Source organism: Xiphias gladius, chromosome 17, assembly GCF_016859285.1.
Source record: "Xiphias gladius isolate SHS-SW01 ecotype Sanya breed wild chromosome 17, ASM1685928v1, whole genome shotgun sequence".
Lineage (NCBI taxonomy): Eukaryota > Metazoa > Chordata > Actinopteri > Istiophoriformes > Xiphiidae > Xiphias > Xiphias gladius.
Genome location: NC_053416.1, coordinates 8,463,389 through 8,476,021, shown reverse-complemented (window position 1 = coordinate 8,476,021; position 12,633 = coordinate 8,463,389). Strand labels below are relative to the sequence as shown.

At 41.9% G+C, this 12,633-nt stretch overlaps 1 protein-coding gene across 1 annotated transcript; it reads left to right on the top strand.

Moving 5' to 3' along the window:
* The first annotated feature begins 10,473 nt into the window (after positions 1–10,473).
* Positions 10,474–11,547, top strand: waif2 (Wnt-activated inhibitory factor 2). Its single transcript, XM_040151292.1, has one exon. It carries the CDS (start codon positions 10,474–10,476, stop codon positions 11,545–11,547), a length of 1,074 nt encoding a protein of 357 aa, XP_040007226.1.
* The last annotated feature ends 1,086 nt before the right edge of the window (positions 11,548–12,633 follow it).

The following is a 12,633-nucleotide window of genomic DNA, read 5'->3' as shown; positions in this document are numbered from 1 at the left end:
TAATGGTCCAATACTTTTATTTATGACCAAATACCTGCAAAACTAATGACATTGCCATCGGTCTCAATAGCATGCTAACATGCTAAACATCAGATGTTAGTATCATCATTTGGGGCAAGTTAGCATGCAAACGTCAGCATTTAACTCTAAGTACTCTTTTTAACAAAGGTTTTCCAGCAAAAAATTGATGTCTCGAAGCGCAACGTTAGTTTTTCAGACTTGAAAAAGCTCCTGAAAACCCTCAGGAAATGTTATACAACTGTTTTCACAAGTACTCCTCTTGAATATTGTCTGGTATGTAAAATCTGTGGAGTCACCCAGTAATAATCCCACTGACTTCCCTCTCACCACTCATCCATCAACCTGCACTTTGAATTCTTCCTGCAGACCCCTTTGTGGGGTCTCATGTCAACCTTAATGGACAAAATAATCCCCTCTTAAAACCATCCTCCCATCCCGGTAGTTACATGAGCCCCTCACTCCTCACTCTGAGTGCTCCGACCCCCTCAAGCTCTCCAATGTCTGCATCTGCCTTTAAGTGGATTTGTTCAGTCTCCTCCTATGCTCTGTCTTTCAGCCCCTCTCTCCACAGCAGAGGACATCTGATACATGATGCAGATGATGGTAATGTGGCTGGTGCTCATGTAAAAATAAAATCCCCATCACTCTCTTACACAGGCAAGACTATTACCAACTATTATGGAAATGGCTGACAGTAAATCATAGTCACACACGACTGAATGTTAAGTACAGTGATGTATTTAAAATAGTTTGGAAAGACTCAGTTGCTCTCGATTTCTGATGGAGCAAAAATAGAAACATTCATTAGTATTTTTTGCCTGGACTCGCAGGCTAAAACTTAAACATCCAAAACATAATTAGATGCGGAGAGAGGGGCTTTCTAAATTTGGCATGTGTGCATGAGAGGAGTGTACAGGACTGGACAAGATGATGGTCAGCTTGCCGACAGACCCACTGGCAATCACTCTCCCTCAAGAGTCTATTCACCTTGCTGGAACACAGTCACACACCTATGACTGAGCAGCTCGAGCCATTCAAGGTTAGGATTTGACTGGTACTCCAATTTTCTGCATTTTAAGCCATTTTTAGCTCGGAGGATGGCAATGTCGGTCTGCCAGCTGGTAGGTCAGTGGGTCGGTCCACCACTTTGGTCCCGACTGAAACACTCTTAACAACTGTTGGATGTGTAGCCATGACATTTTGTGCAGATATTCAATAATGAATATTACTGACTCAGGTGATCCTCTGACTTCTCCCTTTGTCTCCACTGACAGGTCAAAGTTTTAGCTTATGAACTTAGATGGTGATCATGGTAAATATTACACCTGCTTAGCAGCAGCATGTTAGTATTGTTGCTGTAAGCATGATAGGATCATAGATGCGGTTAGCATACTGTTAGTTAGACTCTTGGTCCAGTTGTTTCCTTGTTTTTGAGTTTGCAGCGTTACCTTTCTCATATCGAGTAATGAGCAAGGTTTTTATTTAATAATTATTTAATTTTGGTTAATGGTAATTTTGTCACTGACAAACTCTATTGACAAAGGCATTCTCCCTTCTCCTCACTACTGTCTGCTCTCTTGTTGTGATGTTTCCAGATATGAAAGCTGAATATTGCTGACATTATTCATCCTGCTCCAGGGAAAATAACATAGGTGACACACTTTGAACCTCAAAAAGCAAATAAAAAATATTGAGGAGTCGCCCTTGGGGAAATGTATTTGTTTACTTAGTTTATATTTTGTGGCGTCAGCATTCCCGTCTTCCTTCCCGGGAATTAAATGTGTGAACGGAAGAATAAAAGGCCTTCAACTCTTTTTTTTTTTTATAACTGACATTAAAGTGTACTAATCTGACAATCCAATAATATAATAAGTGGATATTTTCTTCTCTTTTTTGTGTGTTTGATGAAGCAAACAGGCTCACATAAAACTGTAGAGCTATCTTGTCGAACAGCCCTAGGGGTAAAAGCTAAGAATAGGTCCTTCTCTCTCTTCTCTCCAGATAAAAATAATGACCTCCCCTGTTTAATTTACTCCACCATAATAAATGTAAGATAATCTCATCCTCCTTGCCCATCTATCCACACCTCCTTTTCTTTGCAAATGTCCCACTCTGTTCTCAGCCATAATGGCACGAGTATTTTCAGCACTGTGGTGAAACATGGATGGATGATGAAGACATTTACCCCTATGATTGCTCATGCTTCTCATTCATCAGTTATCCCTCACTGTAATGTAATGTGATCCTTTATTGCTCTCTGTAGGGAAATTTCCTTTTAACTTTGTCTCTGCAAAAGAAAAAGTGCACAATCTGCTGCAGATCAGGTAGGGATTTGGTGTTGTGTTCAAGGACACCAGTAGGGATACTGCCTGTTGGTCCTCCTGTTGATAACTGGTCTCCCAACTGCAATTATTCCCATCAATACTAGCAAAAAAACATGCATCTACACATCATCTTGAGGTTCTTTCTCCCAAAAGTCAAATGCATCTGTCCTCACTGTTAGATAATTTCTACGAGGACTGTATGATTCCTAATGAGCTTGGTCAGATGGTTATCTGTTGGCAGTGGTGGAAGAAATACTCAGATCTTTTACTTAAGCACCAATACAACAATGTAAGAATACTCCATTGCAAGTAAAAATCCTTCATTAATTCTAAATCCTATTTAAGTAAAAGTTAAGAAGTATTATCAGCTAAATGTATTTAAAGTATCGAAGGTAAAAGTCAGAAAAATGTGTCCTTTGACTGATATATGACTGTATAGGACATTTTGATAGTGTCCCTACTGATGCATCAATATGTAAGTAGTGTTTGACTGTTGTCAGTGGTGGAGGTTCTTTTAATTGCCTTATATACAGTTGGTATTTCAGTGGTTCCCAACCTAGGGGTAGGTCACCCTGCAAAGGATCACAAGATAAAGCTGAGAGGTCGTTAGAAGATTAATGAAAAAGAAGAAGAGGACGAAGAAGAAGAAACAAAGTTCAGCCACATGATTTGCGTCCATTTTTTGGGACCTTTTTCTCATCATGTTTTTGTTGTTGGCTAATATAACCTCTCTGGGCTTTGAAAATTTATATAATAAAACTGAGAAATTTAGAGGGGAAATGTTTATTTGTTGGACCCACTAACAAGAAACATGACAAGGGGCCCCAGTCAGACACACCTTTATTGTAGGGGGTCACAAGCCAAAAAGGTTGGGAACCACTACACTTTGACAACACATTGTATTTTATAAGCTTATCATATGTTTTTGCAAAATAACTAGTACCTAAAGCTAGCAAGTAGTGGAGTAGAAGTATCAAGTACAAGAAAATGGAAATATTCCCGCGAAGTACCGAATACCCCAAATTGTACTCAAGTACAGCACTTGTGTACTTAGTTAATTTCCAACACTGTATGGCGGCTACTAACTTTCCTAACTACCCTCTTTCACAACAAACAGTCCCAGAGTTCTCACATCGCACATGTCTCAGCAGTTACAAATACATTAATTATTGAATAAATGAGAGACCAGAGCACTAGACTCTGGTCACTCGTCATCTATCTCCACAGTATCCCGCCGTCTTGGGTGAAGAGCAGATCAGCAGTGGTTTGCCCCTGAAAGTTCACCCTGACTGTGGCTAGAAGTGATGAGCAGTCTAGCAGCTGATGGATGGAGGGTACTCTGATTGCCTGGCCCGACCAAGCATAAATATTGTCCCTTACTTTGCCCCTTCAGGACAGCCTGCCAGTGCCAAGGTTTACTGAGATATGTTGAGGAAGTGATGTCAGGCTGGCTAGGCCACAATCAGCATGTGATTATACATACATGACTCTGTTCTGAAAAAATGTTCTTCTAGTCCTTTATTTTTCTTTTTTATTTACTATATTTTATTATATTTGGATAGGCCAGTGTTGGTATTTAACAATTAGGTAACCAAGAGTTTCAACAACATTGTAACTTGATTATCTGATCACCTCTAAAAAACTCTGGAAACTTAAATTTTTGACTTTAACCAAACGCAAACCCAAATCCTAACCCTGACCCTGGCCCACGTTAATCCTGACCCTAGTCCTTAACTTAGACCAGATATCAAATACCTGATGAACACTTATCACAGTATTATATCCCTGCAAAGCAGAAAGACTTAACTGAAAGGCTAATTTTTGCTTATATATAATATAGGACCACATTATCAAGTTCAAATGATTCACTGAGCACATTTTGTAACAAAAGAAAGAAAGAAAACATGCAATGCAGTAGCTGTAGCGCAATTATCTAACAAACAAATGGATGGAAATCCCATTTTCCAAAACATTTTGTCCGTATCGTGGTACTGAGACAGGATCGTGTAGCGCTGGGACTGACCCCTTCTAACAGGGCTGGCGGCAGGCCGATGTCTTGCCCGGACTCAGGCAGCTGATTCACTTTCCAAGGTGTCACTGATACACTTCACCCCCTTCAGCAGGAGTGTCTTAACTGCCAAGGGGCCTCGGTATCCTCAGTCAATGACAGCCAGAAGGACAAAAAACGGTCACCTGAACATCAGATATCAACCGTTTTGTAATTCAATCTAAATAGAGACATTCCAAGTATCCGTATCATTATCTTAGAAAGTCATGAATATCTGTTCACGTGTGTATCACCGCTTATCACTCATGAATTCCCCGATCATATTTGTTCACATTCAAGTTCTTAAATCTTAAGGGGTATATTTGTGACTAAATAAACAATGTGAATAAACATAATAGTAGTTTAAATGGGTATTAGAGGAACTACAAAAATATTTTTGACCAAAGCAATGCATTAATAAACCTGAAGGTTTGTGATTCCATTTAAATATCCTCTTAGCAGGCCAAGTGTCCACATCCACTGACTGTTACATGATCATTTCAAAGTCAGTGTTCTCACAGATACCTCAGTAAAACATTTTTAAAAAAAACCAAACTTGTTGGGGAAGACACTTTAAAGGCCCTATCAAATACTTGAGATCAAAAAATGATCTCCTCTCTTTCCTCTTTAATCAATAAATGTATGACTTGCTTGTGTGAAGTTGAATCACCTGCATATGCAATGAATACAAAGAGCCTCATATCTATTTAGAGAGGAAAGTGTGTGAATATGATCTTCACAGCTTCCCTGAACTATTGATTTCCAGATCATATGTCATTCAGACTATGGATTACCACTGAGTGAATATGATTCCTCAAATGAAAAGTACATACCTCCAGTCAAGACTGTAATTTGAAAGATGATAAATTTATGCACTACTCTGACTATAAATTTTGAAAAAATCCTTTATATGGAACCCTGAAATGGAATATTAACTTTTCATTATATTCAGGATATTTGGTATGCAAGTAAGATGGTTAATGGAATATCATATTATATCTATTATTACATTATTTAAATAAATTATTTCTTTATGACATACTTATATAAAGAGAAGAACGCAACAATAATAAGTTATGACTTATAGTTAGTATATATAGATAAAGTTATACTTATATAGCCTATATACAGCACTTTAGTTTGTTTTTAATTTTCTTTTATCTTGTTTTTATGTGCCACCTTTTTCTGTCTTCTAGTGCTTTTGCCCTATTTTTAGAGATCCCATATTAAATGTTTTTATGTCCTTTTTATACCCTGTCTCTAAAACATCAATATCATTTACTGCATGGACTCAGTGATTCCTGTGATCACTCTATAGTTTTCCATTCCAGGCACACATCGTGATCAGCAGCCACAGCTAACTCCTCTGACTGAGTGACTTGGCTCTGTTTGGCCTGTTGTGTCTGTCTGGCTGTGGCTCACTCCATTACAATTCTAAATTACTAATTAATGGTGCTGGGACAGGTGACACCGGCTCCTCAAGATCCATTTACACCCTGATCCCCACAAGGCTCTGACCGGACTCCACTGCACTTCTTCCTCTCTCATCCACCTCCATCCTTTCCTCTCCTCCCTTATCCCCTCATCTCTTATTCATTCTGTGGCGGAGTACTGTTTAAGGAGTAGGTCCGTGTATAGACAGATGGACAGATTGAGAGACAGGTGGACTAGACAAATAGAGGTGCAGACTGCATCTGGGATGGGATGGAGAGCAAAATAGAAAGAGTGAGGTGGGTGAGTGGGTTACTATCTTTACTGGTCTTTTGCAGTAGTTTACTCGGAGGAGAGACAGATGAACCCTGATCTCCACCTGCCTGCGAGCACAGCACACCCACACTCCTCTCTGGAGAGTTTTATATTGGGTCAGATAGATAGTAGACCCCATACGTGTGTGTCTGTGTGTTTGTGCGTAAACCACATTATTCGCAGTTACCATTCTCACCCGCGGTTTACCACGGTACGTCACCTTGCATCCATCACCGGGGAAAGCAGCAGAATAAGAGTGTGTGTGTGCCTCCAGCCAGTTATGACCATACACAGCTCCTTGCATCCTTTTTCGCAGCTAACTTATATCTCTAAGTCTCTGAGTCCAGAGGGAATGAAAGAAATGTTCACTTTTATTAAACTTAGTCTGCAGCTTGAACTCTTTTTTTGTCTTCTGCAAACTGTGGGAAGCATAACGCAGTTTGACATAATAGTTAGAGAGACCACTTTGTTATTGAAAGAACATGATTTCAGAATGGGTTTCTGAATGTTGAAGCTGGAAAGGAGAATTGGAAGTACAAAATTATTTCACGCCTTAATGCAGTGTAATAACACAACACCTAAAACTACAACCTCAAATATTATTTGAATAAGTCGAACATCTCTTTCACACTGTCACAGCACAGAATTGCACATTTTAAGCATTATTAGCACAGAGGTGATCTGCTAAGAATGTGAACGTGTACTCAAACACCCATGTGAGTTCTTTCAATAAAGGTACCGCAAAATTTTATAAGCTACAGTATTTTATCGTGCTGCATCTTGACACAGTATTCTCTCTGTGTGATACTCTGCCGGAGAGATCATCAAAGTGAAGGTAATGTTTCTGATGTACTGACACAATGTGTTGAGTCATATTGGGAGATCTAAGCTTACACTTCTGCGCATAGTGATACCCTCAAGCCTTGAAGACTGTTTCTGCAGTCTTTATGTGGCGTTTGCATGCTTGTGACCTTTATTTGCGCCGTATTGGATCGAATGAGTACGAGTAAGTCCAGCATGTGTCAGTCATGTGCCAGCTGGAGGGAGGACGAATTAGATACCAGATTGGCTGTCGAAACAAGGTTAATGAATGAAGAATGACGCAGCAAGGATGAAGGAGGTAACCAAAATGTGAGAGTGGATTGCAGGAGCAGTTTGTAGTGGACATATAATTCTACGCACAGCGCACTCAAAATGTAATCATGCATACATACTGCGCAGTACCGTGCACACACCAAAACAGCATGCCGCTGCTAATGTAGCATGTGCACCAGAGCTGTCGGAAATAACTACGCAACTGTGGATAGGAGGAAAACTCCACTGCCGAGGTTATTGGCAAGTGGTCGAACACCCACGAGTTTATGCCCACAAACACACACACACACACACACACACGCACGCGCACACTGTAGTCAGGAGATAGGGATGGGCAGTCTTGAGTAAATCAATTACGAGGTTCAGTGTCAAGTTGAAGGCCATGAGGAGGGCACCATAACAATATCCCAGGAACAGCCTGTGAATAGCCAGCACCACTAAATCAGCTCTCTGCACCGACAGATAGAGCGGACATCCGCGGAGTAAGCGCAGGGGTCCTGAGAGGAGAAGAGGAGGACTGAACAGATGTCCTTGTTTGTTTGGAGGAAGAAATACTATCCCATATGCCTTAATGGGCAAAACAACCTGACGTTAATATGGCCCTTTGTGCTTATCAGGGAAACCAGCAGTAGGGCTGTTCTCCATCATTCTTTATCTCTTTCCATCTTGTTGTCTCTCTGTCTCAGTTTCTGGTTCTCTCCCTCTCCCAGTGACTATATTTACAACCCCACCATAGCCATTTCTGTCCATCCGTCCCTGATGGAGTGCTACAAAAACACCAGGCCTAAATATCTTTTATGTTTCCTATTGTCCTCTAAAGGAATAGTTTGTCATTAAGGGAAATATGCTTATTTGCTGTCTTGCTGAGAGCTAGATGAGAAGGTCGTTACCATTCTCACATCCACATCAACTGCATTCCTATTTCTTTATGATATGAAAAGCGTCATTGAGTAAATTGTGAAGAATGAATATACTGTACGTACACGACAGTGCCAAAAGTATGAGGAAACTCTTGTCCAGAAAGAAACTGTTTTTGGTCCGGGGCCGTTTTTCATGGTTTGGGATCTTTAGCTCTATTTATGGGAAATTTCAGTGTTACAGCAAATACACTGGGGAAAGTCCTTCGTGTTTCAACATGAAAATGTACAAACCTAGGTTCATAAGGAATTGTATTTCCCAGTTTGGTGGAATCGAACGGGATGAATTGAGACCTAGAGAGGTTGTTGCCCAACATTAGTTCCCAACCTCACCAGGGCTGCTGTGGCTTCATTCACACTCATGCAGTGAGAAAAAGAGAAAAGGGTTTTAGTAAGAATGTTCAATAACTAATGACAGCTTACTGTTACTCTGCAGCTGCTCCAATGAAATACACCCCAGATCATTTGATTTGAACTGGGTTTGTCGATAGGCCACTGTTGCCAGGTCAGATTGAAAGCTATTTTCGTATCCAATGTCTATTAAAAATGGAACCACACTTGACCACGCTCGACAGTGAGGAATGGATATTGTTACTATTTGGCATTTCTTTCTTTTAACTATTTCCCGTGGTGCTTTACTCTTCTGTGCTATCCAAGGTCCTGAATCTCTCTGTCTTTGTCCTAAATAGACTTTCTTCCCTTCCACTTTTATTATTTTTATTTCCCTTCCTTTCTTCTCTTTCCGTCTTTCTCTCTGCACTCAGAACTAACTGCACTATGCTGCCATTTGGAGCTGTCCATGGTGCTCAACCTTTCGCGGTCATCCAACTTTTGCCCTGTCCCCTTCTTTAGATCTTTTTTCTTCCTTGGCCCATGTTGTACTTGATGTCAGTTAAGAAAAAACTAAATTTTCTTCGTCTTTTCTTACTTCCTTCCTTTCATCTTTCCATTTGTCACCCACTTCTTTCCTTTCCTCGTTTTGAACACAGAACAAGGCAAGTTTGTGCAAAGCGAAGTTTTGAACTGAATTGCTGAACTCAGTCAGTTTGACTATGAGCAGACTTTCTTTCTATCTCTCTCGCTCTCTTTCTTGCTGACTATTAGAATATTTTATCAAAGTAATACATTCTCAATGCTTCTCCCTTGTTCATGTGTCCTCTACTAAACACTTTGTTTATCACAGAATTATGTTGGTTGGTGGAGGAATAGTTGGAATATTGTCACGGTTTCCACTTAAGAAAAGCAATGTACTTTAGCAATGTACTTTGCCCTCATACTAAAGCTTCAAGCCACCTTATTCCTTAATTAGAGTATAATTCACTTCACCCTCATTACTTCCAGACTTAAATGTAAAACTCAATTGCTTCATCTCCTTGTTTCCAGCTGAGTTATGAACAGACAGATCAGTCCCACATGGCAGTCAGGCTCCATACCCCAATGCAAATCTCTGAGTTATGCGTTTGAGCATATTGATTTGTTTGCCAACTCTATACCGTGGACGTGGGGAGCGTGAGCAACACGCTGAAAGCAAATTTCCCTTCTTTGGAAAAGGGACGAGTCGGAAAGAACTGACCAAGGCCCCAATGATCAGGCTCCACTCCCTGCCTAATTACAGCTGCTGATTTGCAGCAAAAATAAAATGCTGTAAATTAAGGCCGCAATAATGGAGACTTGATGTGGAAAGGAAACAACCAATCCTTTTGGAGTTAAGTTATCCTGCAACAATCTGATCATGATAAATTAGGTCATTTGTGTTCATACTGGGGGAAGTGGGCTTCACAATTACATTTAACACAACAGTGAACACTTTTTGAGAGAGGCATCCTTTTTCCAAAGACAGAATGATGCCAGGATAACTCAAGAGTATCTCCTCAGGCAACACCAAGAGAACACTACAATCACTTCACTCGGAATAACTTTCAAGTATTCGTATATCCATATTACCTTCTCAAAAATTGGGATGAATTAAAAGAACTTGCGTTGCAGCGTGTCTCCCTCCCTCTCCCCCTCTTCCTCCCCCTCCTCTCTCTCTCTCTCTCTCTCTCAGTGACAGGCGTCAAAAATACCACCAAGGGAGCGCGGATCGGCAGCTTTTTCACGCAGCCACAATAGGCGGTTGTCCACAGTTCCCATGCGTAAATATCCCAAAGAAAACTCATCTTTTCACCAGACAGAGACGCGGGGCGCCGAGGTGACAATGGATAGAGCGTTTTTTGTGTTCTGATGGTTCAAAGTAACCGATGCCGGACTGATCCGACTTTACACACCTGGGAGGATTGTAGTCGGTCGCCCTTCATTGACACATACCTGCTTCGAGACTAAAATGAGGGAGAAGATGTGGATATTTCACTGTCCCGACCATTCAACGCGTCTCTTTCCTACTTGGAATCAGTGGTGCTTTTATTACGCTGCTGTGGTGTGTTTGTTGATTTCGCCCGTCAGGACGGATGATGAGTGCCCGTCGTCCTGCGTCTGTGCCAGAGACTCGGGGACGGTGACCTGCCGTGATGGAGAGGACACGGAGGTACCGGGAGACATACCGGAGTGGACGTCCACCTTGATACTCAAGGGGAGAAACATCTCAACTTTACGGCGTGGTGCGTTCATGACCAACGGCACGGAGTTGAAAATGACGACACTCTCGCTGTCCTATAACGAGATACAGACTATCGAGCCTTACGCCTTCCTGGGGCTCCCCGGATTGCACTTGCTGGATCTGAGCCACAATCAATTGGAGTCTATCTCAGCCAGGGCTTTCCACGGATTACCCGAGCTGCGCTCTCTGTACCTGAACGACTCTATTTTGCCTCCGGCCACGGCACAGCTCTCGAATGCGCTCAGCGCACAAAGTTTGCGCAACCTCCACAGACTGGAGTTGGCGGGAAACAGACTGAAGTCTATACCCCTGGTGAGATTAGATATCTACAACCTTCACGCGTTAGTGCTGGTAAATAACTCCATAGAGAGCATCGGGTGGGTAAACGTGACCAATCTGTACCAGGAAAGGCGCATACGCGTCTACTTGTCTTTGAACCCGTTTCGGTGCAACTGTGAACTGGAGGCGTTTTACCACTGGTTGAAGAACTCATCCCAGTGCCCGGATGCGGGGCGTCTTCTGTGCAGCGAGCCGGAGGCCAAGAGGGGGATTCCCGTGGAGAAGCTCCGAGGAGAGGACGTGGATTGTATGAACGAGAATCTTGAGGCGGTTTCATACGTCTTCCTCGGCATAGTGTTGGCTCTGATCGGGGTGGTGTTTCTGATGGTACTCTACCTCAACCGGGGAGGCATCAAACGGTGGCTCAACAACATCAGAGAGGCGTGCCGAGACCACATGGAGGTCTACCATTACCGCTACGAGCAGGACTCAGACCCGAGGCTGGCCAACGTGGCTGTTTAAACCTACTGAAACATCAGGCCAGCGCTGTGTGGTGGGGGGAAGCAGCGTTTCAGGAGGGATGGCGAGCTGGAGAAGTACTTTATCAAAAAGACTGCACCCATCCCCTGGCAGTGTCCTCTCACAATGAAAATCTGTAGTTTTTAAAAAGCAGTTTCATCCTTTTCAGTAGCTGGCCTATGAACCACAAGTGTTACACCCCCACCCCCCTCTCACTCTGGGACATGCACAGAGCCAAAGACAGTTAAATGACTATAAGAGACTATTAAGTGTTCATCTTGCACAACTGAATACTTAAACTGCTAAGCAGTACTGTAAATATTGTATATGAGTATCTCCTCAAGACAGGAACTCTTTTCATGCATCATGTCAACTTACTCAGTCTACAGCATCTCGTCAGTAACTTAGTGTTATTTATCCTATTAATCAAGAGACAAATATACAGTAAAGGCGGGTAGAATTTCTGATTTGAAATCCTGGAACTAAACAGTGAATCAGTGGTATTACTGAAAACTGCAATCTGTTTAATAGTCTACATTCAGGAAAACCCTGCAGGGAGAACAAGGTATTTCCACTTATAATCTACTGAGGGAATGCGTACTGCAAAGTGAGAGAGAGAGAGAGAGAAGCGAGAGGGCGGGAGGCTGGTGCAGCTGACATGTTTCTTGGAGTGCCATGTTCGTGCAAGCAGGCGATGCTGGAGTAAACGGTCATATTTCATCACCAACCACACGGGATAAGATAACAACCTTGTCAATATGAACAGTCCTTGATCTCTAAAATACACGCGTGTTTTATTGGACACGTCAGTTTATCGGACCTATCCAAAAGAGGAAGAGGCAAAATCTAACCATGCATGCGATTGTTGTAGGCGTAGGAGACCAACCAAAACATTAATAAAAGGTCAAACAAAAATGGTGAGTTAGCAGTGTTCTTTATGTCAGTGCATTTTATCATCACTGTCAGGAAATGTTGACTTCACGCAGTACTGTGCCAGACATTAAACAGGGGAAATGTTTCCCTGTTGTGTTTTATAAAAATAAAATTGTAAATTTGCTTGAAGCGTGTGTGTGTGAGTGCGTCTGCTCT

Bases quoted from the DNA above. Each gene is read 5' to 3' on its own strand.
- waif2 (XM_040151292.1), top strand. From the start codon at position 10,474: ATGAGGGAGAAGATGTGGATATTTCACTGTCCCGACCATTCAACGCGT.